The 27,917-nt window shown below is 44.5% G+C and overlaps 1 protein-coding gene across 2 annotated transcripts; it reads right to left on the bottom strand.

Moving 5' to 3' along the window:
* Positions 1 to 48: 48 nt before the first annotated feature.
* CANX (calnexin) lies at positions 49 to 27,917 on the bottom strand. Of its 2 annotated transcripts, XM_058668827.1 has the most exons (16): positions 27,758 to 27,904; positions 26,488 to 26,580; positions 14,556 to 14,735; positions 14,248 to 14,321; positions 13,989 to 14,047; positions 12,210 to 12,351; positions 11,626 to 11,707; positions 10,665 to 10,857; positions 8,328 to 8,517; positions 6,245 to 6,358; positions 5,517 to 5,673; positions 4,620 to 4,835; positions 4,005 to 4,124; positions 3,343 to 3,463; positions 3,150 to 3,241; positions 49 to 1,782 (listed from the first exon to the last, which is right to left on the bottom strand). In XM_058668827.1, the coding sequence occupies exons 3-16, from the start codon at positions 14,730 to 14,732 to the stop codon at positions 1,729 to 1,731; spliced, it is 1,791 nt and encodes a 596-aa protein (XP_058524810.1). In that variant the 5' UTR covers positions 14,733 to 14,735; positions 26,488 to 26,580; positions 27,758 to 27,904; the 3' UTR covers positions 49 to 1,728. The 2 variants fall into 2 exon arrangements, with proteins under 2 accessions (XP_058524810.1, XP_012786530.2); XM_012931076.2 differs by lacking the exon at positions 26,488 to 26,580 and having other exon boundaries at positions 27,758 to 27,917.

Consider the following 27,917-nt stretch of genomic DNA (forward strand, 5'->3'; position numbering starts at 1 on the left):
TTTGTGGAGATGCACCACTTTGCTTCCAGGAGAAACTGGCAGACATACTTCAGGTCTTGCTAAGTAACTGTTTATTTGCACTCAATACATTTGGGAAAGTTTACTACATAGCTAAGGTCACTGTGACCACAGAACAGCAGATGAAAAGGATAAGCACTGAACAGCAACAAAAACGCACCCCACCCTCAGAGGAATTTAAGTGATAAACGGTTCAACCTTCATCTTTTACAAATATACTTCCTTCCCCCCAAAAATCCCCAACATAAACACCGTGAGTGTTTATACATTCAGTGCAAGAAACAGTTTCATGGGCACATCTGAAATGCTCTGAAGAAAGACTAAAGCTAAAATCCCATTGAATCCTGAATCACTTCAATGCGGTGTGATGACAGCTAGTGACAGGGAGATTCCCAATAGCACCCATCTGCATTCCACGGGAAAAAAACAAACCTATGATCACTTTAAAAAAAAAATTCTACAAACCATGTTTAAAAAAATTGAAAGGACTGCTTTATTATGTAAATTTAAGACCCAACTGTTACATGAATTTCAAATAAAGACTTAAAATATTTAGCAGCTACAGAAATGTGATAATTCATGCTATATGCCACTCCTCTCATAAATACTTTTATCCTGTGTTCAATTAGTCAATTGTGAATTGGCTCATCTCTGGATCAGACTTCTAAAGTCTTTCCTCAGAGTAAAAGAAATGGAAATGTATATTTTATCCTGTACTTTGACCCTAGAAAGGTGTGGGTCTGTTTAAAAAAAGAAACATACACGCAATCACAATAAAGCTTAACACTATGCAGAGCTTATAGTTATTTTCAGCAACGGACTGGAAGCTGCGCTGTGAAGATGCATAGCAAAGGAGAGAGCTGGGAATGTGGGGACATGGGTGAGGAAAACAGTGTCAACACAGTCAAGAGTGATGAGCGCATCTACTCTGGAGCCCACATGCCCTGCTGTATCTGCTCCGGCAGCAGCAGTCCAGAATGCTCCACATGCCCAAGGCACCAAGCCACCTCCACTCACTGCAGGCCCAAGGCAATACACACGTTATGGTCTAACCAACATCCAGTGAAAAAGTTTTGTTTTTTTTTTAAAGTCTATTTTTAATACAACTTAAACAGAATCCTTATATAAATTTGGGCTTCCATCCAATCCCTCACCTCAATTTCCTTAGGAGGAACTGAGAAATGGAAGCAAGCAAAACAAGATTATAACCACAGATGGCTGCACTCTGACATGATCATCATCAGTCTTGAGGGATAGAGACACTCAAATGTTTTTGTATACCAATTACCAAACTTAAGAAAAAAGTTGTAAAAACTGTAATTCACCCCCTTTGCATTCTGAAGTTGGTATTATTTTTGAATGGACAGATTAATATAGTAAATTAAGCCAAGGTTTTAAAGACTGGCAAAATTCTATTATTCTATCTTAAAAAACAAAGTTTAAAAACAAAAATACAAGTTAGTTGCTTCATGTTACATCTTACAACCATTATGTTCAATGTTTTCTACAAACAGGGTCCTTTGTGTCACAACTGCAATTATTTACTGCTAGATGTTTAAAATCACAGAGACTAGTGTTCAACTGGGACCTGCTGATGGTGACGTCTTGAGGTTTTCTGAGTGTCAACCTAAGATGTGCCAGGTCCTCTCCAGGACCGCACTTGCAAGGGAAGGGGAGGGAGAGATCACAGATCAAGTTCTTAAGATTGTTTCACTCTCTTCGTGGTTTTCTGTTTCTTGGTGATCTGTTCAAAATTTCATCCTCCTATTAATGGGAAAAAAAAATTCACTAATTAGCACATTTAAAAAGAAATTCCACACATTTTCAAGACCAGCTAGACTGAGGGTAACTCATCTGTGGGGAAAACCAACCAACCAACCAACCAGAGAATGATTAGATCAAATCCATGTTTCCATTGAAAAGACCAGAAACTCTGTGGATACAATTTACTAGGCCCATGCACATGATGGCCCAACTTGAGAGGAGACAAAGGAGTTTCGGTAGCTGGGATGGGAGCCTCAGGAGAACCTCACAGGCTGAGACTCAGGACTCGTGAGAAAAAGGCGTGGAGGTGGATATGGATGTTACTCTCTCAGTCACACATAGTTACCCCGCCACAAGACCTCTCCTACCATCATGCTTATGTGCACCCTCCTCTGTAGTGCCTTCTACTGTCTTTAGGACAACCGAAGGCTTGTGCAAAGACCTGGAATGTTCTCCCGGGTGCTATCGCCAAGCAAAATCATCCTTCACCCCCTTTCAAGACTTTGCTCAAATGTCATCTTTCCAACAAGGTCTCTAATACTGCAACCCCCTTAACCACCAGCATTTGATATTTTTTCCTGCTTCTAAGTTGTGTAGCTTACTGTTCCCTAACATTAAGTGTTCTTTCACTTCCTTACAATGCTTGTTGCACACTGTCTATTGGCCTTGTCTCTAGAATTTAAGCCCCTAAAGGCAGGCAGGATATCTTTGTGTATCTTGCTTTCTGATAATGCCAGGGCATTCCTGATAATGCCATGGGCACTCAACAAATATTCTGCTGAATGAATGGGCAAAAGGAATAGTTCAGAATGCAGTGATTTGTGCAAGAAATAAGTAACAATTTGGAAATTTCAATATGTATTTTATTATACTCACTCTAAAACCTCTGTTTAACCTAAAAAACTATTTTCAGTATAGAAAAAAAACCTCAAATTGAGACATAGCTTAAAGTTAGCAAATAGCAGCTGGCACTGTGGTATAACAGTTTAAGCAGCTACCTGTGATGCTGGTAGTATCCCATATGAGCATCATTTTGAATGATGTTTGCTCTGCTTCTGATCCAGCCCTACTGATTTAGTACCTAGGAAAGCAGCAGAAAATGCCCAAATGTGTGTCCCTGCCACCCGCATGAGAGACTGGATGAAGTACTTGGCTCCTTGCTTCAGCCTGGCCATTGCGGCCATGTGGGGAAAAAACCACCAGATAGAACCTCCTTCTGTACCTCCTCATTCTGCAAGTCTTTAAGATTTTTTATTATATTTGAAACAAAACTGACTCTACAATTTTTATCATCAGAGCCATGCTTTGAAAATATTCTTCACTTAAAATGTGCCTTCAACTTCCTGCTTCAAATACATCGGGATTACCTCTTGCTTTATCTCTGCTTTAGGTTTCCTCTCTTCCTCCTCTTGACTGACAGTGCCACCATCTTCTTCAGCATCACTCTTCTGTTTCTCTTCTAAAACAGTTAAAGCACATGTGAACCAAGCTTTCCTTTTGTTTCGACTAGTTAATCAGTATCACAACACAACGGTAGGTCTGTAACAGTCTACTTCTTACCCAGCTTCTCTTCGGCCTCCTCCTCATCTCCCTTGTCCTTTTCCTCCTCCTTCTCCTCTTCCTCTCTCACGTCTGGTTGAGGAGCATCAGTCTTTTTGTACTCCATAGCACTGGGCTGTTTCTGAAACAATTTTCAAAGCAGGATGGTTTTGAGCACGTTTTCATTAGCACATCATCATGGCATCACTGAGCGCCTACAGGCACAAGTAAGCAAGCTATATACACAGACAGATGTATGGGAAAGCATGTGTGTGTGTAGTTCAAGGTGGAAGGTAAACCAATGAAAAGGTAAGGACAGCAAGAGCAGAGCTACATGGCCTTGCTGATGTTGGTAACAATGTCACCAACATTAAGACCTGGACACAGAGCTGGCACTGAGGAGCTAACACCAAATGCAGCTCAGCCACTACTGAGTCATTACAAATACAACTTCAGGCAACTCAGTCACATAACATTAAAAAAAATCTTTGACTGGCAGGGACCCTATCCTACAGCTACAACCGTCACTACTACTGATGCCCAAAGTCAACATTAGCAGGGAGATGGGGGTGGGGGGAGTAGTCATGACTGGAAACCAGGGCAGGCTAACTGCCTACACCATCTTAGTAATTTCTAATATCACAGGAATTCTTTGTTAGGGTGACTCCAAACGAAACGCCTACCTTTCCAGAACAGCAGAAGAGGATAACAAGGAACACAGGCAGAGCCACAGTCAGAATGTAGACCACCCAGAGCCATGGGCGCTCCTCCGCAGCCTCAATCATCTGTCCCACTACACCTGGCTGAAAAAAAAAACACACAATAGATCAAAGTCCAGGAAAAAAGGGTTTAGTTTATTTTTTTTTAAAAAAGTAAGTTTTCACTTTCCTGCTCTCCTTTTTACATTAAATACAAATTTTGGCCAAAGGTCCTTTAACCTCAAGATCAGGGAATGAAGAACGTCTTGATCTCACTATCTTTGGCTCTCCACCTTTGGCTCTCCACTACACATTGAAGTTTAAAATTTCTGTGTTGCGTGAATCAAGATTTAGCACTAAAGAGCATCCTAAAGTATACCCGAAGTGGCAAACTAAGACATATACATGGATGAACTGAAAAAATCCTACACAAAAAAACACAGAACTCTAGTCACCACATGGATGAGGTCACATCCCAAACTGAAGCTATGCATCTTGAGGTACCCTTTTTGTGAAACTTTTATGCCAATATCCCCAGAGAAGAAGAAAGACATCTTATGAACAATTATTTCCTCAGGAAATAAGTCCAAGCCCACGAACCTCAGCAGCTCCATCAGCAGCTTTCTTCAGTCCCCACCCGTCACTGGCCCAGTCATCCACCACTCTTCTGTCGCCAGAAATGATAAAGTTGTCAAAAAAAATGTCAGAGGTCATTGACCACAGCTCCAAACCAATAGCATCGAAAGGAGTCATTTTGAATGGTTCAAGGTCTTCAAAGAAATCTGGATTTGGTATTTTCCTAGGTTTCCAGATTCCCTAGGGGAAAAAAAATGTTTTATAGGATTATTACAGATAATAATCAACAAATTATAGAAAATCGCTAAGATGAATTATGTGCAAGTGATGAAGTAACTTGGAAAAAATAAACAGCAGAAAGGAGATGCGTCTGGTGTTCCACACAGGCAATTTCTAAGATTTCTGGATTTTATTTTCAAATCTTCATCATCCCTGACTTCATTCCAAACCATTCCAGCCTCCATTCTAATCAACTGCTGGTGGGAAAGGAAGCCTAAAAACAGACATTTCCACTGGTGGTTTAAAATAAAAGGTACAGGTTCTTCAAGCAGCAATCAATTGTAAATCACGAGGCCAGAGAAATGCTCACAGCACGCAGATCCCTGGGGCAGTGACAACACAGGCAAGAGCATCACAAGCTCCTTTACCCTGCTGTCTGTGCAACTCCTCTTACAGTCCTCCACCCACCACACATCACTCAACTCGATTCAGATCCTGTGGCTTAAAGAAACTCTCTTGTTAGCCATTAGCTTCCAGGTCTCTCTCTCTGCAACTCTCAGTACGCTAAGCTCTGTCTCACCCTAAGGAGTTTGCCTTCTGTGTATCATTCAGTAGCTTGCACACAGCAAGCAACCTATGATCAAACCTCCTAGCAGATACACACAGACCAAGAAGAGCAATTCAACCATAAGAGGCACAAACCTGGTAGTTAGGATTGTCAATCATGGGAGGCTTCCACTTGCCCTTGTAATTGGGATTGTCAATCATAGGGCGCTGCCAGACACCACAGCCAGGAGCTGACTCACATTTAGGGTTGGCAATCTGAGGAGCCTCCCACTCACCATCCATGTCTTCATCCCTGTGGAAATATGCAACCAGGGATAAGTGACATAGGCTACGGGATGCTGACACAGGGCCATACTGCACAACTCTCATCTTCTCTTGCTTCTCTATTTCCAGTTAACAACAACTTCACATGACAAATACATTAAAAAACAAACAAAAATAAATTAATAACCCAGTAATGAAACTGGGTTAACTGTAAGCATGAGCACTGGGCTTAAAACTTTACTTTATTAAAAAAAAAAAAAAAGCCATAACCGCAGTATCTACTGGATACATAACCAGTGTCTACTGGTTAAGATGCCAGCAGCCCCCACAGAGTGCCTGGGTTTGAGCCATGCCTGTGGCTCCTGTGCAGCTTCCTGCTAATGCAGATCCTGGGAGGCAGCAGTTAGCAGTTATGTGGCTTCTGCTATACCTGTGGGAGACCTAGACAGACCTGGGCTAAATTCCTGACCCCAGCCCAGCTCAGGTTACTTCTGCAGGTCCCATGAGGGAATCAAAGGCTGGGAGTATTCTGTGCTTCCTGCTGTCTCCCAAACAATTAAATAAGACAGGCCATTTTAAAAGATAAGGGAATCTTTTACCAGTCTTCTGGCTTCTCTGCATCAGGGTCAGGGACATATTCAGGCTCATCATCCAACCACCCTTCAGGTTTTGTGGCTTCCTCATCTGGAATCTTAGCAGGAGCATCTTCATCCCTTAAACACAGAACAAAGTATGACAACACTGGCAGGAGAATCACAATACAATCTCATTGTGATTCTCACAGAATTCTAAATTTAGGCCTTAGCCTCAAAAATTTTAAATAATTCACCAGAAAATATTTATAAACTACGTATCTGAACAAGGCCTAGTGTGATTATAGCCATGCTTGTTGTCCAATACACATCAGAGTTCATTTCTCATCACTCTAATTCTCAGCCTCCACAAAAGGTCCCATATTAAAGGAGCTCTCATCTGTGTCAAACTCATTCCTCCTCTTTGCTGCATGACTCTTCTTCAATCAGTAATGCCCTTCCGCTTCTTCACCACTTAGTCAAATCTTACCCTGCCCAATCCAAGCACCAGAACACAGTGTGGGTCGAGCCAGGTTTGGTCACAACAATGACCAGTGCACAATACAGAAAGCCAAGGTGAAGTGACCTGTACCGGATGTGACCGCAGCACCTAACCAGCATGCATGAGAACCAGGAAGGGAGGGGGGTGGAGCCAGCAGAGGGTTGTTTGGGCTTAGCCGCAGCATCAGCTGGCAGGGGCTGGCACTGGGGTCTAATTCTGTCAAGTCAAACCACAGAACCACCTGGAGAGTGCACAATCCACGAGTGAGAGAGGCCTGGGGGGGAAATAGTGGGCTCCTCTCTCTTGGGTTACCACTCCGACGGGAGGGCACGAAAACTAGGACAGGGGCAGGGGTGGCTAGACAGAGAGGCACTCAACAACATCCATGAGGGCTGGATAGTTGAGCTGGTTAGATGGAACTAAGCTTCAATACCCGTCGACATATACAAGAGCCAAATGGGATGTGGGACAAACTGGACTAGTCTGCGACACACATTGGCAAACCAGGGTAGGGGGTGGGCCTGGTGGGGGTTATTGTGGGTCGCTCTGACTAGGCTGCAGCTCCCACTGGTGTACGTGAAGGCCGAGTATGTGGTGGGCAGAGCCAGGCTGGACTGCAACACCTATTGGTTCCAATGGAAGTCGGGGCTAAAAACAGAAACAACCCAGCAATTGCAACCACCAGCTGATTGGGGTGACGGGTTGTACCAGACCCTGTGCTTGCTAGAACACACAAGAATCTGGTCTGGGAATACCTCAAAGTTTCTTTGGGAATCTCCCCAATCGAACTGCTGGACTCAGAACCCTAACCAAGAAAAGACAGAAGACAGAACAAGCCAATCAACCACCTCAGCCATATGTTGGCAGTGAAATACTGGGCAAATGGAGACTCTATGATGGACTATGTCAATCAGTGGATTCTTCAACGACCTCATCGTGCTTGGAGTGGCGAGACTGGCAGCGATTCATAACTGGTGAACTCTCAAAACCAACTGAATGAGTATCTCTCAGCGCATGCCCCACATCCGGGACCTGGGGTGGGTGGGAAACTGGGTGGGGCTTCTCCCTCAATATCCCCCTAAACCTCAGATACATGAAGGAAACAATATGGAAATAACAGTCTTACCCACTTTCCTATAGCCCTTGAACCCTTTTACCCTAATTAACTATGTAAAGATTGTCAAAAATATAATAATAAAAAAAATCTTACCCTGCCCTCTTTCAAGTCTCAAGCTGCTGTGCCCTATTCCAGGAGATTAGGCCTAGGTGGTTACACCTGCTGCTCTGGTCACCAAGCAATACCTGCTCAGGCTACACTGTGGCTTTTACCCACCTTACATCATGACTGGGAACCCTGGATAGAGGACAAACCCATCTGGATAGTTCTCCATGGTCTAACACAGAGCAAAGATGGAATAATTTCAAACTGAAATTTAACCTTTCAGTACTTCAAATGTAAATGTGAATTCAAGGGCACATTTGAAACAGCCAAATCAAGAGATCAGAGTCCTGTCACAAACCAACTGTGGCACCACAGCAAATACGGTCCTTGTCTGCAGTTCTGAAACACTCCCCTGTACTCAAACCAGAAAGGTCCCCCAAACTCACCAGTCATCGGGCTTCACAGCATCAGGATCTGGTATTTTTGGTCTTTCATCCCAATCCTCAGGTTTCCGGTCTTCTGGGTCTTCAATTTCACGTGAAGGATTTACAGGCGGAGTCATATCGTTTAGCAGATTTCCACTGTTCACAACAGACTGGTCAACTAGTATTTCAAAACTATTATCTGGATTCAAGACTGGAAGCAAATTAAATGCAATGAAAAGCAATTAATTAATCATCACTGCAAAGTTCCCTTTATCACATGCCTTCTAACAGAAAGCAGCAGCATACAAGCCCGAGACCAGTTGCTGGAGTCAGACACGATCCACCACTCCAGGCTGCTGGGACCCTGGGCAAGATTACCCCTTTTCCTTATCTGCAGAACACAAATGGTAGTTCTTTGGGTTTCCAGGACTCCAACAATAGTTTCACATTCAGAACACCAAAAGACTTTGTTTCAGAATTATATAAAAAATTAATGCAATGTGACACAAATGTTACATATCAGTCAGCAGGCAAATTAAGTTTATTACAACTAGCTTCTAGTAATTAAGACCCTTTTTTAACAGAGGAAGTATTGTCACCATCCATGTTACTAAAATTCCAAATTACATAAACCTTTTATCTGCTAAACCACATATTCACTCATGGTTGTTCTTTTAAAGACCAAAAGAGAGTAAAAACGTAAGCTCAAATTCCTAACACCATTTTGAGTGAGATGCACGGTACAGCGTGGACCCTCAGCTCAGTGTCTGACAAGACAACGCAGATGGGTGACAGGATTCTACACTGCCAATATCGATAAAAACAGACACTGTCTGGGAAAACTCAGTCTTATAGATTAGGGAAGAAACTTAAATGTGCCTTTAAATACATATATACAAACACATATATTACTACTATTTCAGATAAGTTGTAAACATTTGTTCGTTTATTTGTTTCTCAGAAAAACAAACATACAGAGAGCTCCCCAAATGCCCCAAACGGGCAGGGCTGGGCTAGGCAGACACTGGCAGCCAGGAATTCTACACAGGTTTCCCACATGGGTGTAGGACCACAATTAGAACAAACTCCCAGGGCCCGGCGTGACAGCATAGCAGCTAAAGTCCTCACCTTTGAATGTGCTGGGATCCCATATGGGCACAGGTTCTAATCCCAGCAGCTCCACTTCCCATCCAGTTTCCTGCTTGTGGGAAACTGGGAAAGCAGTTGAGGACAGCGCAAAGCCTTGGAACCCTGCACCCGTGTGGGAGACCTGGAATAGCTCCTGGCTTTGGATTGGCTCAGCTCTAGCCGTAGTGGCCTCTTGGGGAGTAAACCATCAGACGGAAGATCTTCCTCTCTGTCTCTCTTCTCTGTATATCTGCCTTTCCAATAAAAATAAATAAATCTTACAAAACAAACAAAACACAACTCCCAGAGTCTGCTGGCAGGAAGATGTCGTTAAAAAACAGACTGGAATATCAAACCTAGGTCCTTGTATGTGAGAAAGAGGCATCTTAATAGGCCAAATGCCTGTCACATTAGGTAACTAACAGTTTCATTTTGCTTACTGTCATCTTTAGAACTGCAATACCCTGAGCACATATTACTTTTGTAAAAAACAAAAGACTATTATATTCTTATTCTTGAGGAAAAAAGTCATGTCAATTTATATATCGGATCTCAAACCAGCAAAACAAAACAAAAACAAAAAAACCAAAAACTAGGGTGGGTATTTGGCCTCTCAGCCAGGATGTCAGCCAAGACGCTTCTGTACCTCACTGGAACTGCCCGGGCGGGAGGTGCAGCTCTGCTCCCATTCCAAGTTCCTGTTATTGTGCACTCAGGAAGCAACAGGGTATGGCTCAGGTGACTGGGTCACTGCCACCCACGGAAAACCAGGACTGAGCCCTCAGCTTCTGCTTTGTTGCATGCAATTGGGTAGTAAACTTTGTGCCTTTCATGCAAGTTAAAAACTATAATAATGAAAACAACAAAAACCTATTCCAATGACCTATCCAATTATGCAGGCATTAGGGCATCCCCCCAAAAGTTCAATGAAACAGTAATTTTGAAGATCTGCATATGTATTTTTACTGTGCTTTAGCAGCAAGAAAGCAAATGAATGGAAGAAAAGAGGACAGACAAAGCAGCTGTGAGACACAAAAGGTAATTCTTAAAATGGTCTCACACCTCAGCTCTCAACTCAGCCTACAGATGAAAAGCTGCTCCCAGTGCGGACACATTAGGCTCATTTACGCACTGAGACTTGCATCTGTAGCACAGTGATGTGCAATCACTAAATCACAGTGCTGACAGATACTTAAGCCATGAAATCCCCCAACTACCAAGCATTCTTACTTAATGTATAGAGATGTGTCTTCTTATCGGTGAAATAGGTCTTCAGATCTGCATCTGGCCGCTTAGCATGCTTTTCCTCATATGCCCCTGTTTTGGGGTTTTTGTGGCGGAAGATGAAGTGCAATTTATAATCCTCTCCACATTTATCTGGGCCAAACATGATTGTGTAAGGGGTCTTGTCGTGGAATTGGTCCTATAGAAACAAAATAGATTATTTCTATTTTCAGTAATTCTAAAGTTACTCATAAAACTAAATCATTGAAAGAAAAGCTGATTGCTTTGTAAGGTTTGTTTAGCTATGAATGAAAAATAATCAGCAATTTTGAACAGAGCTTAAAATTAACCCATCTAGGGCCCGGTGGCGTGGCCTATCAGCTAAAGTCCTCGCTTTGAACGCGCCGGGATCCCACATGGGTGCCAGTTCTAATCCCGGCAGCTCCACTTCCCATCCAGCTCCCTGCTTGTGGCCTGGGAAAGCAGTTGAGGACGGCCCAAAGCTTTGGGACCCTGCACCCGCATGGGAGACCCGGAAGAGAGGTTCCTGGTTCCCGGCTCTGACCGGCCGTTGCGGCTCACTTGGGGAGTGAATCATTGGATGGAAGATCTCTGTCTCTCTTCCTCTCTGTATATCTGACTTTGTAATGAAAAACAAATAAATCTTAAAAAAAAAAAAAAAAACTAACCCATCTAATTCTTTCATCAAACAGAAATACTTACTGAAACTACAATTAATAAATCAGAAGCTAGAGAGAAGATCAAAACAAATGATGACAACTTTTACATTTCACATTTCAAATAAAAACATATTCTTGTCACACCCAATTTCTCAAGCCTCTCAAAGACGGAAACAGCAGGGGAGAAGACCTTCAGCTTCCCAGGCACTATGAAACTTCCTCTGCTTTCCTCTAAGAGTCCCATCCGCTAACGGTGGGTGGGTGGCAGCACCAAGAGCAGTACCTACCAGGTTGAGCTCGGGTGTTTTGGAAAGCAGCTTCACATAAGCACCACCACATTCTATTCCATTCTGGAAATTAACCTCATACCTAATTTCAGAAAAATAAATAATAAATAGCAGAAGAAATTTGATGGCATTAAGGAAGCACCCATAAATTACTTCACTTCCCTCCCACTGGGTCACTTGTTTCACCACTGATGTTATGTTCATCTCAGAGAAAGATCCATTTCTACTACTTTTGAACTAAAATATTTAACCTTACTCCAGAATCCCAAGAAACACTTTTTTTAAAATCCAGAAATCTGCTTACCATCAAAAGGATGAACAATCGTTTGCTTCAAAATGTGTTACACAGGAAGAAGCTATTTTAAGATGCTTATCCCTACTGTAACTTTTGTAAGAGTACTTTCACCATGTGGAAAAAACACGTGTTTTGGTGCAACAATTTTTTTAAATCAACCACAAATTTTTCAAATGAAATATTTTTGTAAACTTTCTGAACACCCCTCATAATCACTTTTTTGGAGAGACAGTAAGAATGTTACAATAAATCATCTAAAAAGTTTTCAACAAACAGGCACTACACTTACTGAACAATGAGGGGCTTGGTGTCAAACATGAAGGGCTTGCTCAATTTAGCAGAGATGGCATGGTGCTTGGCCCGAGACATCAAGACCAGTCCTTTATCGCCTGGAAGCTTGGTTTCCTTCATTTCATCAACCTCCCATTTTCCTACAAAGCAACACAAAAAAGCTCTTCTAGAGTACATGTTTAAGTAGTCTATCACAATAATTAATTTTCATTTTTGTCTTTTTTTTTTTTTAATTTATTTTTATTGGAAAGACAGATAAACAGAGAGGAAGATGTTCCATCCAATGAGTCACTCGCCAAGCGGCCACAATGGCCAGAGCTGCGCCCATCTGAATACAGCAGCCAGGAGCCTCATCTGGGTCTCCCACATGGGCACAGGGTCGCAAGGCCATCCTTGATACTTTCCCAGGCACCAAGCAGGGAGCTGGATGGGAAGTGAGCCACCAGGATTAGAACCTGAGCCCATATGGGATCCCAGCACACAAGGCAAGAACTTAAGCTTCTAGGCTACCATGCTAGGCCCACAATAATTAATTTTTTAATATTTTGTGTTCATTCTAGCATGATTTGGAAAATACTGTCCTAACAGACAGCAGCATAAATGATTAAATAGGACTAATCCTATTAAACACGTCGAGGGCAACACAAACAGTGAAACTGCAAATCTTGAGGCAGATACCCCTTTGAAAGTAGTCTTAACAGACAACGTGAACATCGTGGTGCAGCAGGGAAAGCTGCTGCCTGCATGCTGACATCCCAATGGGCACTGGTCTGTGGCCAAGCCATCCCAGGCTAATGGCCTGGGAGAGCAGTGCAAGATGACCTAATTGCTTGAGCCATGTTCCAGCCTGAGCAGACCATCTGAGGAGTGAACCAGTGGATACAAGTTATCTTTCTATAACACTTTCAAATAAATAAATTATACAATCTTAAAAAATAGACAAATAAAACCAGCATCAATAACTGTTACGGAGAAAAAGTGTCAAATCGCAGCATGCTGGGCCTGGTGGGGTGGCCTGGCAGCTAAAGTTCTCGCCCTGAATGCCCCGGGATCCCATATGGGCGCTGCTTCTAGTCCCGGCAGTTCAACTTCCCATCCAGCTCCCTACTTGTGGCCTGGGAAGGCAGTTGAGGATGGCCGGACACCTTAGGACCCTGCACCTGTGTGGGAGACCTGAAGGAAGTTCATGGATCCTGGCTTCGGATCGGCACAGCACCAGCTGTTGAGGTCACTTGGGGAATGAATCATCGGACGGAAGATTTTCCCCTGTCTCTCCTCCTGTCTCTGTATCTGACTTTGTAATAAAAATAAATAAATCTTAAAAAAAAAACTCAACATGTTTTTATATCCAAATCAAACTGCAATTTTTTTTTTTTAAGGTATATTAACCACTAGGCTGAATATTCCATCCCAGCCTTGGGTTTTTTTTCTTTTTTTTAAGATTTTATTATTATTGGAAAGCTGGATATACAGAGAGGAGGAGAGACAGAGAGGAAGATCTTCCATCCGATGTTTCACTCCCCAAGTGAGCCGCAACGGGCCGGTATGCGCCAATCCGATGCTGGGAACCAGGAACCTCTTCTGGGTCTCCCACAAGGGTGCAGGGTCCCAAGGCTTTGGGCCGTCCTCGACTGCTTTCCCAGGCCACAAGCAGGGAGCTGGATGGGAAGTGGAGCTGCCGGGATTAGAACCGGCGCCCATATGGGATTCCGGGGCTTTCAAGGCGAGGACTTTAGCCGCTAGGCCACGCCGCTGGGCCCCAAACTGCAATTCTTACCATCATATTTAGCAATTTCATCATCAGTATCATCTTTCTTGGCTTTGGACAAAATCCACCTATAATTCAAACAAAGCCACAAGTTAAAATTAAAATTACCTGTGAAGAGAGACAATGCTAAATTTTCATAAAATCAGATTATCCTGATCTTAGCATTCTTAACCACCCTGCTTTGAAGTGTTCTGTCACTTAAATAGTGACAGTACACTGTTACAAACATGTTGGCCTCCAAGATTTTTCTTCCCTAGGAAATACTCACCCTGACAAAGTTCCTCTATCAAAGGAATCCACAAAATACACTTCCCCCGTTGGAATTGGAGCTTTGTAGGTGACCTGTGATAATACAAAATCACTTAATCAAAATACTAGCAGCATGCTTTCTTGGGAGAACGTTTTCTTAATTTGTTTTCAATTGTCAAAAAACTTGCATAGCTTTCCCTCAAACTCCAGCCATTCAGACTTTGGTAAGATGTGACAAAAGCTGCCAAACTAAACTGGCTTTCCTTGGAAAACAATCTTTACAAACCAATGATCCCCTGTGGTAAAAGAACAAAGGCCACTTCAAACCTTTGGGGACGGGGGAGGAGTGCTGGCCTCTGGTGTGGATTTCGAGTCTTCCACCTCTTCAATGACATCATCAAGGTCATCTTCAATATCAATCATATCATCATCATGTCCATCATGAGCCTGGATGACAGTCGTTCCAAGGACCAGTAGCATACACAGTAACCACTTCCTTTCCATGATCTACATATAAAAAAAAGTAAGGTCAATGTGCTGCTTTATAAAGAATAGTATTAGCCGGAAAAGAATTCGGTCTCAAACGGATGCAAAACTTCTGCTTCCAACCTTGGTGCCTCACTGCCACTGGTGTGTGTATTTGCATGTGCGTATATATGTGTGTATGCTGTGCAGGAAAGGAAGCAATCACAGCAGTTGAGGAAAACTGCTACGACTAACTGGTCTAAGCTTTGAAGCTATTCTCAAGATCATGTGGTCATGAGAGCCCAGAAAGAAATGTACAGGGTTTTGTGATTTTTCTCTTGTGTGGAAGAGGTAGAATCAGCAATGTGTGCTCTGCCAGGAAAGACAGAGGTGTGGCAGCGTAGAACCACAGACACGTTCCTGGAGAGGACTGGTAAAGCCTCATGCCAGCCGTTCCAAGGACCAGTAGCATACACAGTAACTACTTCCTTTCCATTATCTACATATAAAAAAAAGTAAGGTCAACAGTACGGGAGATTTTTTGTTGTTGTTATTGTGATATTAAAGCAGATACAAAAAAGTAAAACTTGAGAAGTACAGCAAGATTGAAAACGGAAGTATAGAAGACATGCAGGATGGGAGAGAATCGACTCTTGTTGTAAATTTTGATGATGATGATATCCAAATTGCTGCTGAGAAATAACATTATTTTTTGGAAGATTCATTGCAAAGTCAGATATTCAGAGGAGGATCTTCCGTCCGATGATTCACTCCCCAAGTGACCACAACGGCCGATACTGCACCAATCTAAAGCCAGGAGCCAGGAACTTCCTCCAGGTCTCCCACAGAAGTGCAGGGTCCCAAGGCTTTGGGCTGCCCTTGACTGCTTTCCCAGGCCACAAGCAGGGAGCTGGATGGGAAGTGGGGCTGCTGGGATTAGAACCGACGCCCATATAGGATCCTGGCGTGTTCAAGGTGAGGACTTTAGCTGCTAGGCCACGCCGCCAGGCCCGAAATACCATGCTATTAATAAGCATAGTTGAGATGTAGTTTGCTGCTGGATCCAAAAGCCATGTTCATGGATCAGGCAACTTTATGGGTCATGGAGGAAACTTGGGAAGTGCTGGAAGTAATTTTGGCAGTGGTAGAAGAAGAAAACACAGGCCCGTCGCTGTAGCCTAGTGGCTAAACTCCTCGCCTTGCATGACCGGGGTCCCATATGGGCACAGGTTCTAGTCCCAACGGCCCTGCTTCCATGCAGCTCCCTGTTTGTGGCCTGGGAAAGCAGCTGAGGAGAGCCCAAAGCCTTAAGACCCTGCACTTGTGTGGGAGAGCCGGAGGACGGTGTTGGCTCCTGGCTTCAGATCAGTGCAGCTCTGGCAATTGTGGCCACTTGGGGAGTGAGTCAGCAGACAGATCTTGCTCTATCTCCTCCTCTCTGTATATCTGCCTTTCCAATAAAAATAAATAAGCCTTAAAAAAGGAGGAAAATACGATGGAAGTGGCGGCAGCACAAGATGTTGCAGAGGAGGTGGCAACTATGGCAAGCTGTCCTGATTACAGTAGCAAAGGGGGCTACTGCAGTGGCCCAAGAGATTGAAACCAAGGCGATGCATATGATGGAGGACACGATGGCCACAGCGAAGGAAGGAATGTTGGCAGTGACTATGGTGGTGATGGAAACTACAATGATTATTAGGGATTCAATTTCCAGTGACCCTCTTTTTTTTTTTTAAAGATTTATTTATTTTTATTACAAAGTCAGATATACAGAGAGGAGGAAAGACAGAGAGGAAGATCTTCCGTCCGATGATTCACTCCCCAAGTGACCCCAATGGCCAGTGCTGTGCCGATCCAAAGCCAGGAACTTCCTCCAGGTCTCCCACACAGATGCAAGGTCACAAGGCTTTGGGCCGTCCTCAGCTGCTTCCCCAGGGCACAAGCAGGGAGCTGGATGGGAAGTAAAGCTGCCGGGACTAGAACCGGTGCCCATATGAGATCCCAGCACATTCAACGTGAGGACTTTAGCCACTAGGCCACGCCGCCGGGCCCTCCAGTGACCCTCTTGTTTTGTTATAGTGTTGGAAGACTTAACAACCAAAATATGAAACCAACAACTACTAGGAGGGCCTGGCACAATGGTTCCATTGGCTAATACCCCTCCTTAAAAGTGCAGGAAACTTAACCTTGTTACGACTTTTACTTCCTCTAGATAGTCAAGTTCGACCGCCGCCAGGGCCGTGGGCCGACCCCGGCGGGGCTGATCCGAGGGCCTCACTAAACCATCCAATTGGTAGTAGCGACAGGCGGTGTGTACAAAGGGCAGGGACTTAATCAACGCAAGCTTATGACCTGCACTTAACTGGGAATTCCTCGTTCATGGGGAATAATTGCAATCCCCGATCCCCATCACGAATGGGGTTCAATGGGTTACCCGCGCCTGCCGGTGTAGGGTAGGCACACGCTGAGCCAGTCAGCGTAGCGCGCGTGCAGCCCCGGACATTTAAGGGCGTCACAGACCTGTTATTGCTCAATCTCGGGTGGCTGAACGCCACTTGTCCCTTACTGGTGCGATTCATGTCCCGCTTCCCATCCAGCTCCCTGCTTGTGATCTGGAAAAGCAGTAGAGGATGGCCCAAAGCTCTGGAACCCTGACCTGTGTGGGAGACCTGGAAGAGGCTTTAAGCACGGCAACCAGTTGGGGATAAACCAGTGAATTGAAGATCTATTTCTCCTTCTCTCTGTAAATCTGCCTTTCCAATGAAAATATATCTTAAACACAACCATAACTTTATAAAAGTAAAGCAAAATGTGTTAAGCACAGTAGTTGCAAACAAAGTACAACATCAACGGCTCATTGAGGACCAGGTACTGGAGTTGAAACAGCAATACTCAATTGTGTGTGTGTGTGTATGTGTGTGTGTAGTAGGGTCCTGTACATTCAAGTTTTGTGTGGCTTCACTTTATGAAATCCTTAAGAGTTATCAACAAAACCAATACTGTAGGGCTAAGCTAGATGGTGCAGGTTTTGACTGATATCCTGAACTAGTTGAAAAGAGAATCTGTCTTCCAGTGGTCACAAGTATGGACTGCAAGAATGTCTGTTACATGGGGCCAGCCTTCTGCCTGGTGACTAAGGTGCTGGATTAGATGTATTTCCACACAAGAACACTTGGGTTCATGACTCCAGCTTCCTGCGAAAGCAAACCCTTGAAGGCAGCAAATCAATGGGTTCTGCTGCCTGTGTGGGAGACCTACACTGAATCCCATGTCCTGCCCTTCAGCTCATCCTATTCTGGTACGTTGCAGGCATCTGAACAGTGAACTAGGTTTTGCTTTACCTATCCAACATATTAAAAAAAAAAAAAAAAAGAATTTAATGTTAAAAAGGGTTAGAAGAAAACGTATCTTGTTCCTAGCTGACAGCCCGGTACAAAGTAGACACCAAACCAAGGTTTCCTGATAGCTTTCCACTCCATGGACACCAACCAGATACCAAATACTCACAGGGGAGGGTCGAGCAGGGTCTGTGTACACAGCCAAGCCATAAACTCTAGAAGCTTAATTTTTAATAGACTGAAGGAAGTCTGGAAAACAGCTTGTCTGTCTTCCCATGATTTCAGAGATCATGAACAAATTACAATTTTGGCTCTACTAATCAATTTCTTTAGCTTCATATAAAAGCAAACTCATAACCAAACAAGCCCAAAACCTACCTTCATCTAGCTTGTAAAAAATGCGAGTTAGCTAATACTGTTTAAGTCTCTTGCTAGTGTGTCTGGCAACAGGCTAAGCAGCCACCAGAGATGTAGGCATCCCACACGAGCACTGACTCAGCTGCTCCACCTCCAATCCAGCTCACAGCTAATGTGCCAGGGAAAGAAGAGGAATATGGCCCAAATTTCACGGCTCCCTACACACACATAGGAGACCTAGATGAAGCTCCAGACTCCTCTAATATGGCCTGGCCCAGTCCCAACCACTGGTGGTCAGCTGGAGAGTAAACCAGAGGATGCAAAATGTGTGTCTCTTATGTCTGTAACTCTGGATTTCAAGCAAATACCTTAAAAACAAACACACAAAAATCCTCATATTAATATTTTCTATTTAAAAAATGATAAAATTTCTGAAATAAATTGCTGATATAATTACCTAGAACAACACACATCTACAAAAGTACATACAAAAACTGGTGAAATTTGAATTAAGGTCTGTAGATTGTAGTGAAGTCAAATTTCTGCTTTGGATTGGGTGTTTGATGTAGATATTAACATGCTGCTTATCAGGGTACCCACTTCTCAGAGTGCCAGAGTTTTAGCCCTGGTTCTATTTCTGATTCCAGCTTCCTGCTAATGCATGCTCTGGAAGGCTGCCCAAGTTCACAGCCCCTGCCGCCCATGTGGGCAATGTGGATGGGGCTCAGGACTCCTGGCTTAAGCTGGTGCAGACATTTGGGGAATGAACGGGCACAGATCGCATTGCCTGTCTCTGCTTTAAGTAATTTTAAAAAATGTAAGGAGGCTGGCACTGTGACTTAATGGCTTAAGCTACCATCTGCCATGCTGGCATCCCATGTGGGAATCGATGGGATTCCTAGCTGCTCCACTTCTGATCCAATTCCCTGCTAACACACCCAGGATAGCAGTGGCCTAAATGCTTGGACCCCTGCATCCACATGGGAGATCAGGAAGAAGCTCCTGGCTCCCCCTAGCCCAGTCCTGGCTGTTGTGGTCATTTGAGGAAACACCAGTGGAGGGGAAAAAAATCTCTGTTCTTTTAACTCTTTCAAATAAAAAGAAATCCCTAGAAAAAAAAAATTTAGTTTGATATTGTGCTATAGTTAAAATGTCATTATCAGGGAAAGCTGGGTAAAGGATATAAAAAATAAGTATCATGGGCCCGGCGGTGTGGCCTACTGGCTAAAGTCCTTGCCTTGAACGCACCGGGATCCCATATGGGTACCGGTTCTAATCCCGGCAGCTCCACTTCCCATCCAGCTCCCTGCTTGTGGCCTGGGACAGCAGTGGAGGACAGCCCAAAGCTTTGGGACCCTGCACCCTTGTGGGAGACCCAGAAGAGGTTCCTGGTTCCCAGCTCCGGATCAGCGCAGCACTGGCTGTTGTGGTCACTTGGGGAGTGAAACATCGGACGGAAGATCTTCCTGTCTCTCCTCTCTGTATATCTGACTCAGCAATAAGAATCAATAAATTTTTAAGAAAAAAAAGTATCACTTTTGCAATTTTTAATGATATATTTTTTAATGATATATTTTTTAATGAGAAACAGAACTTCTATCCATTGCTTCATTCCCCAAATACCTACCAGAGCCAGAAATCTGGGACTCCTTCAGTCTCCAGTGTGGGAGGGAAGGCAGTCTTAAGTCCTGGAGCCCTGTTGCCCCCCAGGGTACCCATTATCAAGAAGCTGAATCAGAAGCTAACTAGTCAAGACTGGAACCAGGCACTCCAATACAGGATAGGAGCACCCCAAGCAGGGACTGCTGTGCCAAACAACCTCCCCAGCAAAGCTAAAAGATGAAATCAGTCAGTGAAGATGCTTTTCCGTTATGCACAATTTTGGGCTTCTTTTCCAATACTTCAAAGACTAAGCGAAAAGAGTTGGCTTCTAAATGTTCAGAAACAGAAGCAAACTTCAAAGATCACCTAATCCACTTACATTTAATACTTTGATCCTCTCCTTGTAAAAGAATTTTAAGGGCCCACCATGATAGCCTAGCAGCTCAACTCCTTGCCTTGCATGATCTAGGATCCCATATGGGCACCAGTTCTAATCCTGGCTGCTCTCCTCTCCATCCAGATCACTGTCTGCGGCCTGGAAAAGCAGTTGAGGACAGCCCACAGCCTTGGGACCCTGCACCCACATGGGAGATTCAGAAGAGGCTGCTGGCTCCTGCCTTCAGATTGGCTCAGCTCCAGCCAGTGGATGGAAGATCTTTCCCCTCCTTCTCTCTGAGTCTGACTTTACAATTAAAAAAAAAAATCTTTCCCAAAAAAATTTTTAATGAAGCTTCTTCCAGATCTCCCACATGGGTACAGGCTCCCTGCACTTGGAAGGGATGGGTAAGCCAATTGAGCCTTTTTTTTAAAGATTTATTTACTTATTTCAGGGCCCGGCAGCGTGGCCTAGTGGCTAAAGTCCTCACCTTGATCACACCGGGATCCCATATGGGCGCTGGTTCTAATCCCGGCAGCTCCACTTCCCATCCAGCTCCCTGCTTGTGGCCTGGGAAAGCAGTTGAGGATGGCCCAAAGCTTTGGGACCCTGCACCCGCGTGGAAGACCCAGAAGAGGTTCCAGGTTCCCGGCTTCGGATCAGCGCAGCACTGGCCGTTGCGGCTCACTTGGGGAGTGAATATTGGACGGAAGATCTTCCTCTCTGTCTCTCCTCCTCTCTGTATATCTGACTTTGTAATAAAAATAAATAAATCTTAAAAAAAAAAAAAAGACTTATTTACTTATTTCAAAGGCAGATTTCAGAGAGAGGAACAGTCAGAAAGAATCATCCATCCGCAGGTTTGCCCCTGATGGCTAAAACAGTCGAAGCCGGGTTGACTGAATGACAGGAGCCAAGAGCATTTTCCAGGTCTCCCACACAGGTGCAGGATCCCAAACTCTTGGAACATTCTCTGCTGCTTTCTCAGGCATTCTAAGAAATAGAACAGCGGGGATTGACTTATATGGGTAACCAATTTGCAGGCAGTTTTATCTACAACACAATGCTAGTCCCTAAAAACTTTTTTCTTTTAATTTCACAGGCAAAAAGAGAGCATGCTCCCCCATGCATTGTTTCAGTCCTCAAATGCATTCAAAGGTTGGGGCTGGGCTCAAGGACAAAGACAGGATTCAGGTACTCACGGGTGACAGGTACCCAGAGTCTGCACTGACAGAAAGTTAGAGTCAGGAGCTGGAGCCAGAAATGCAATCCAGGCCTTCTGCTGAGGGACACAAATGCCTGCCCCAATTCTTTACCTCTCTGCTTCCTACTAATGGACACACTGGGAGGCAGGAAAAAGCCTTAAATACCCAGGTCCGAAAGCAGACTGAATTCTTGGCTGTTGTGGGCACTTGAGGAATGAACCGTAACATTAGATGGACTCTCACTAGCTCACTTACTCTTCCAAATAAAATGAAAAGTGGCGGAGCCGGTTAAGCCACTGGTTATAAAGTGCTGGCTGTTTTGCTTCCTTCCCATCCAGCTGGGGGGAAGCCGTGGGAGACTCAAGTAGAGTTCTGGGCTCCTGGCCTCAGCTTGGCCTAGTACAGACTGTCGCAGCCACTGAGAAGTGAAGCAGCAGTCGGATCTTTCTGTCTCGTCTTTATCTATCACTCTACCCTCCAAACTAACTAATCACTAAAAAAGCAAACCAAACCACCAACTCTTGACACACAAGGCGGAACAGTGCATCTGCTGGTCAGATGCCTTGGTTCTGTGTGGCCTTGTCAGCCTACTGAACTTCCAGAGTCTCTCCTTTCCTACTTTCAGATGTGGTGGGCAGCACTACTGGCTCCAAGGCTTACTATTAACATAAAAAATATGAAGTCCATCATTTTGCAAGCATAAATAAATATTTTGTCCTTCAAAACAACTTAGGGATCTGACCATAAAAGGTCTAATGTTTGAATAAATTTGCAGAGGAAAACATGATTCCCTCTAGTTACATGCTGTTTTTTCTTTCAACAGTGTATTTATAAATCATAGTACTGAGATAGGAAAACGTCTATGCTTACTTTTTTCTGCCCTACCGTATACTTTTCTGTAGGAATTCCCCAAATTTAAACTTTTTGGCATTTATCATATTATCACAATTATGTTCAGCAAACATTCAGGTAACCACTTAGATAAACTTTAGGAATGGACAACCCTGAGGAAATATTAAATCTAACTTCCGGAAACTTTATCACACATGGGTCTACTCAGAAAAAAATCTCTAAGTAAGAAGTTCAAACTATTTTCAAGTTTGTCTGTTAGTGTATTTTATTTTTCCAAGAGACGACTTCCTTGAGTCATGTTCTTCATGAAAGGATCTTTTCTCTGGCTCTGATCATGTGCTGACCACCCTTTATTAACATGGTGTATTACATCCATTGTTACATAGCTGAACCAACCTTGCATTCCTGGAATAAATTCCAGTTGGTCACGTTGTATAACTCTGCTGGACCAGCTCCCTACTAATGTGATTGGAAAAGCAGCTGAAAATAGCCAAAGTGCTTAAAGCCCTTGTCACAGAGGCTGGAGACCAAAGATGAAGCTCTTGGCTCCCAGTTTCAACCTGGGCCAGACCTAGCCCTTGTAGCCACTTGGGGAATAAACCAGCAAATGGAAAATATCTCTCTCTCCTTGTTACTCTGCCTTTCAAATAAATAATAAATCTTCAGAAAAAAGGAAACCATAAAATACGTTGCTGAATTCAGTTTGCTAGGATTTTATTGAAGATTTCTGCCTATAGTTTCCTTATGTAATTGTGTTATGGCATCAGAGCAACACCACATAGTATTGGTCTCATAGAATGAGTTAAGTGCCCCCATCGCACAGTTTTTCAAGAACTTAAGGAGCTCTAACATGGTGCAGTGGGTCAAATTATCACCTAGCCATGCTAGGTCTGGTTTGACAGTGCCCTGCTAATGCATTTGGGCAAGCAGGGAAGACCACTCCTGGCCTTTGCTTGGCAGTTGCCGCCACCTGGGGAGTGAAGCAGCAGATGGAAGACTGATTCCTGTCCTTCAGATTCACAAGAAGCTCCTTAAAAAAGATTTGGGGAGCCTGGTGCGGTAGGCTACTGACTAAAATCCTCACCTTGGCACACGCTGGGAAAGCAGTCAAGGACTGCCCAAAGCCTTGGGATGCTGCACTCGCATGGGAGACCCGGAAGAAGCGTCTGGCTTCACATTGGCTCAGCACTGGCTCAGAAGCAGATCTTCCTCTCTATCTCTCCTCCTCTCTGTGAATCTGACTTTCCAATAAAAATAAATAAAGTCTTTTAAAAAGAATTTCTGGGGATGCTAAGGATTGGTTTTAATTCCTCTCAAACTACTTGGTAGGATTCACAAATGATGTCAACTGGTTCTATGATTTTAAAGATTTATTTTTATTGGAAAGGTAGATCTTGCAGAGAAGGAAAGACAGCTGGTTCACTCCCCAAGTCACTGCAATGGCTGCACTTGAGATGATCCAGAGTCAGGAGCCAGGAGCTTCTCTGGGGTCTCCCACGTGGGCTGTCTCGATTGCTTTTCCAAGCCACAGGCAGGGAGCTGGATGGGAAATGGAGCAGCTGGAACACGAACTGGCACCAATATGGGATCTTGGCACATGCAAGTTGAGGATTTAGCCACTAGGCTACCACGCTGGGCCCAGTTCTACACATTTCTTTATGAGAGTCTCTTAAAAAGAGATTCAACTCTTAATTCCTCTAACCTACAAGAAGATACAGAGAGGAACATAAAAGTATAATGTTCTTGCTTGGGTTTTAAAAACACACAGTGGAGGGCCTGGTGGCGTGGCCTAGCGGCCAAAGTCCTGGCCTTGAATGCCCCGGGATCCCATATGGGCGCCGGTTCTTATCCCGGCAGCTCCACTTCCCATCCAGCTCCCTGCTTGTGGCCTGGGAAAGCAGTCGAGGATGGCCCAATGCATTGGGACACTGCACCCGCGTGGGAGACCCGGAGGAGGTTCCGGGTTCCCGGCATCGGATCGGCGCGCACCGGCTGCGGCTCACTTGGGGAGTGAATCATCGGATGGAAGATCTTCCTGTCTGTCTCTCCTCCTCTGTGTATATCTGGCTGTAATAAAAAATGAATAAATCTTTAAAAAAAAAAAAAAAACACACAGTGGAGTTGGTATTGTATTACAATAGATTTAACCTCCACAGCGTGGAGTGCCAACTCTAGTCCCAGCTCTTCTACTTCCCATCTAGCCTCTTAAGTGTTGGGATGGCAGGCAGGTCACCCAACAAGACACCTGAAAGGAGTTCCTGGTGCCTGGCTCCAGCCCAGCCCAGCCCTGCCTGCTACAGCCATTTGAAGAGTGAACCAGCAGACAGACCTATCACTTTGCCTTTCAAATAAATATCTTTTTTTTAAATGCAAACAAACAGGGTTAACACAGTGGCACAGCCTGCTAAGCTACCACCTTCGACACCAGCACCCCACACATGGGCCAGTTGGAGTTCCGGCTGCTTCACTTCCAACCCAGTTGCTGGCTCCTGTGCCCAGGAAGGCAGCAGAAGGAACCCTTTTATCCACGTGGGAGACTTGAGTGACACTCCAACTGCCACCTAGCCCAGTCTTGAACCAGCAGACAGAGAGTGTGTGTGTGTGTGTGTGTGTGTGTGTGCCGTCTTCTCTCTCTGCAACTCTGCCTTTCAAATAAATCTTTTAAAAAAGAAAAAGAGAAAAAAAAAAGGCAATGCATTTCAAAAGGCAGTCTTTTCATGTAAGCTAAAATTTTAAGCTATTTTAAACTCCCTCCCCCCTCAAAAAAAAATCCTTAAAGAAAACAGGAGTTAAGTTTCATGTTAACATTAAAGAGTTTGAGATACCTCAGAACCCTCAGACCCTCACTGATAAGGACCTCAGCGGGCCCTACCTTCCCCATTTCACAAGGTCACAGCCAGACAGGAGTGCAGGCACAAGCTAATGACCTGCCATCCGGGGCAAATGCCCAACTTATGCTGCATTTCTTCAGCGATAACAACATCCTCTCTGGATTGCTGAACAAACAGAATGCACATGAACTGATTGATAGGGTCTGTTTTATGGCACACATGCAATATCAGCAGTGATTTCTGCTGTTACTAGATATTAAAATAACTTTTGTTAAATTATAATTGTTCCAAAACTGAATTTTCACATAATTTAAGCCTTTTAGTGGAAAAGAAGGAAAGTGATTCTAGCCACAGATAAACCATTTTAACACTACTTTTTGTACCTTTTCACTTCATTACCATGTTTGTCCATCTTATCAAAAGATAAGCACTTCAAGGGGATGAAGGAGACACAGAACTCCAGTGACCTATACTGTAAACGATCACCCATTTAAAATTACATCTGGATCTATACAACTTTATTTACATTTATCATTTTAATTTCCACTGCAGAGACATTATAACTGATTTCCCCACTGCACTTTATTTTTTCTGTAAACCAAGGAGGCTGAAGATATGAGTACTCAAAACACGCTGGGGATTCTCAGAATTTGTTGGGAAACAAAATCCTTAATTTTTACAGCTCACAGTTAAGCTTTAAAAATCCATTTGTTGGCTTAGTTTTACAGTAAGCTATGTAGACTACAATTATGGACCTTTTTATTGTTTCTTAGGAGCTAACGTGAACTAGTTTATTATACTTCAAAGCCACCTTCACATACCAGCAAATCATTTCCACTTCTCGATTGTCTGCTAAAGATGAGGCATGAAGGAGACTCTTAGATCCATTTTCAAGATGTGAGAACCACAGAGGTTCAGAAGTTGGTTACCACACTAGGCCAAGAACTCCGGTTTATGAGCCTATATGTCTGCTCACCAACTGCCTCTTCCAGCTATCTCACCAGGGCAAAAGGAACTCTGCTAACTAAAAGGATGCAATAACGATGGACGATGGCCCAAACTGTAAAAACTGTTTGCTCCTGGGGCCCCTGGAAGATAATGCAATCATGGAACTGCCCGGTTAAGATAGTAAGGTGGGTGGACGCTGACACCCACTTCCAGATAGGATGGAAAATTTTTGTTGGGGACATTCACTCCCATGCAGTTCCCGAGGCCTTGTCACGATCCAGTTACCTGGCTGCTGCAAGGGAAAACTCCCGCACAGGTAGGGGTCTTGCTGTGGGAACCTTCACTACACTGAAGGCACACACCTGCTACCCCTCCACTCTGCCGGAGAGATAGACAATTCTTAACCCTAAGACAAAATTTTATTAAGCAAAACTTTCCAAATATCCTAAATTTGAAAAAGAAATTTAACCAGGATTCACCTTTGCCCCCAGGCCTTTAATATTCACTCTGCTTAACTTCCCTCAACCATTATTGTCTCATATCCAAATAGCAAACCCACCAACTTCAATTTCTTTCATCACCTTAAAATGCACACAGCGCGTCCTGGGAAAAAAGCCTTAAGTCACCTCCAAAGACCACAATGCCAGGGTGGTGGGCCGAGGCATTCACTCTATTTTATGGGGGCAATTATCATGCATTCCCTGTCCCATTTACACCTATCCTAGGGACCGGGCACAAAGGGTAAGAAATAGCACTGCAAGTTCACAGGCCTTGGTCTGAACCATTAACACCAAAGGTGCCTAGCCCTCAATCGTAATCCCAAAGCGATCATTAACGCGAAGGCATGACCTTGGGCCAGTCATTTCAAACCTCTCTAGGCCTCTAGCTCATATTGAAAAATAAAAAAAGAAAGAAAAAAAGAGCTTCCTCCTATGGTTCTCCAACTTTGAGACGTCCTGCACAGCCCTGGTTTACTCCCCACACCACAGTAAGGTGGCTCCAGTGTGTACGCCTGCAACTTTTTTTTTTCCCATCACCACTCTCGTTCTGGTACATTCTCCGCACTCTTTGCAGGGTGCTCCTCGTCCAGTGTTGCCTCTCGGCTCTCATTTTTCAAACACTGAACCTGTGCCGATAATTCCCATTTATTCACTCTTCGGTCCACTAGTTCCCCGTTCCCGCAAGACTAGAAACACCTATCTAGGCCCAACCCCACTCCAGACCTCGACCCACAACTCCAGTCCACCGAGATGCCGCCCAGACAGAAACCCCTAGAAGCAAAACCCTAGGAGTCAGCTCGCTTCCCAGAAGGTCAACGGAGGCCCCCCAGGGCACCTGCCACGCCTCCCGACCCCCGGCGGCGAGGCCTTCGGCCAGGCTCCGCCAACTCCAGCAGGGCCTCGCCCCTCGCGGCCGCCACAGGCCTGGGCCCTGCAGAGTCAGCCCAACCCCTGGGCCCCCTGCCACACCCGACCATTCTGCCGCGGCAGCCCCTTCCTCAAGCCCCCGAGATCTTCCCAGGCCGCGAGGACCGGGGGCAGGCCTTCCCTCTCACCTCCGGGCACTGATGCCGATGCCTTCCACCCACACGCCGGGCCCCGCGCTGCAGGAGAGACGGCGGCAGAGGAGAGCCGACCGTCACGTGCCGCAGAACCCAGAGGCCTCGGCCACCGCGGCCGCGCGAGCGACCCCACCGCGCGAAGCCCGGCCCAGCG

The sequence above is a fragment of the Ochotona princeps genome, chromosome 9, assembly GCF_030435755.1.
Source record: "Ochotona princeps isolate mOchPri1 chromosome 9, mOchPri1.hap1, whole genome shotgun sequence".
In the NCBI taxonomy this organism is placed as follows: Eukaryota; Metazoa; Chordata; class Mammalia; order Lagomorpha; family Ochotonidae; genus Ochotona; species Ochotona princeps.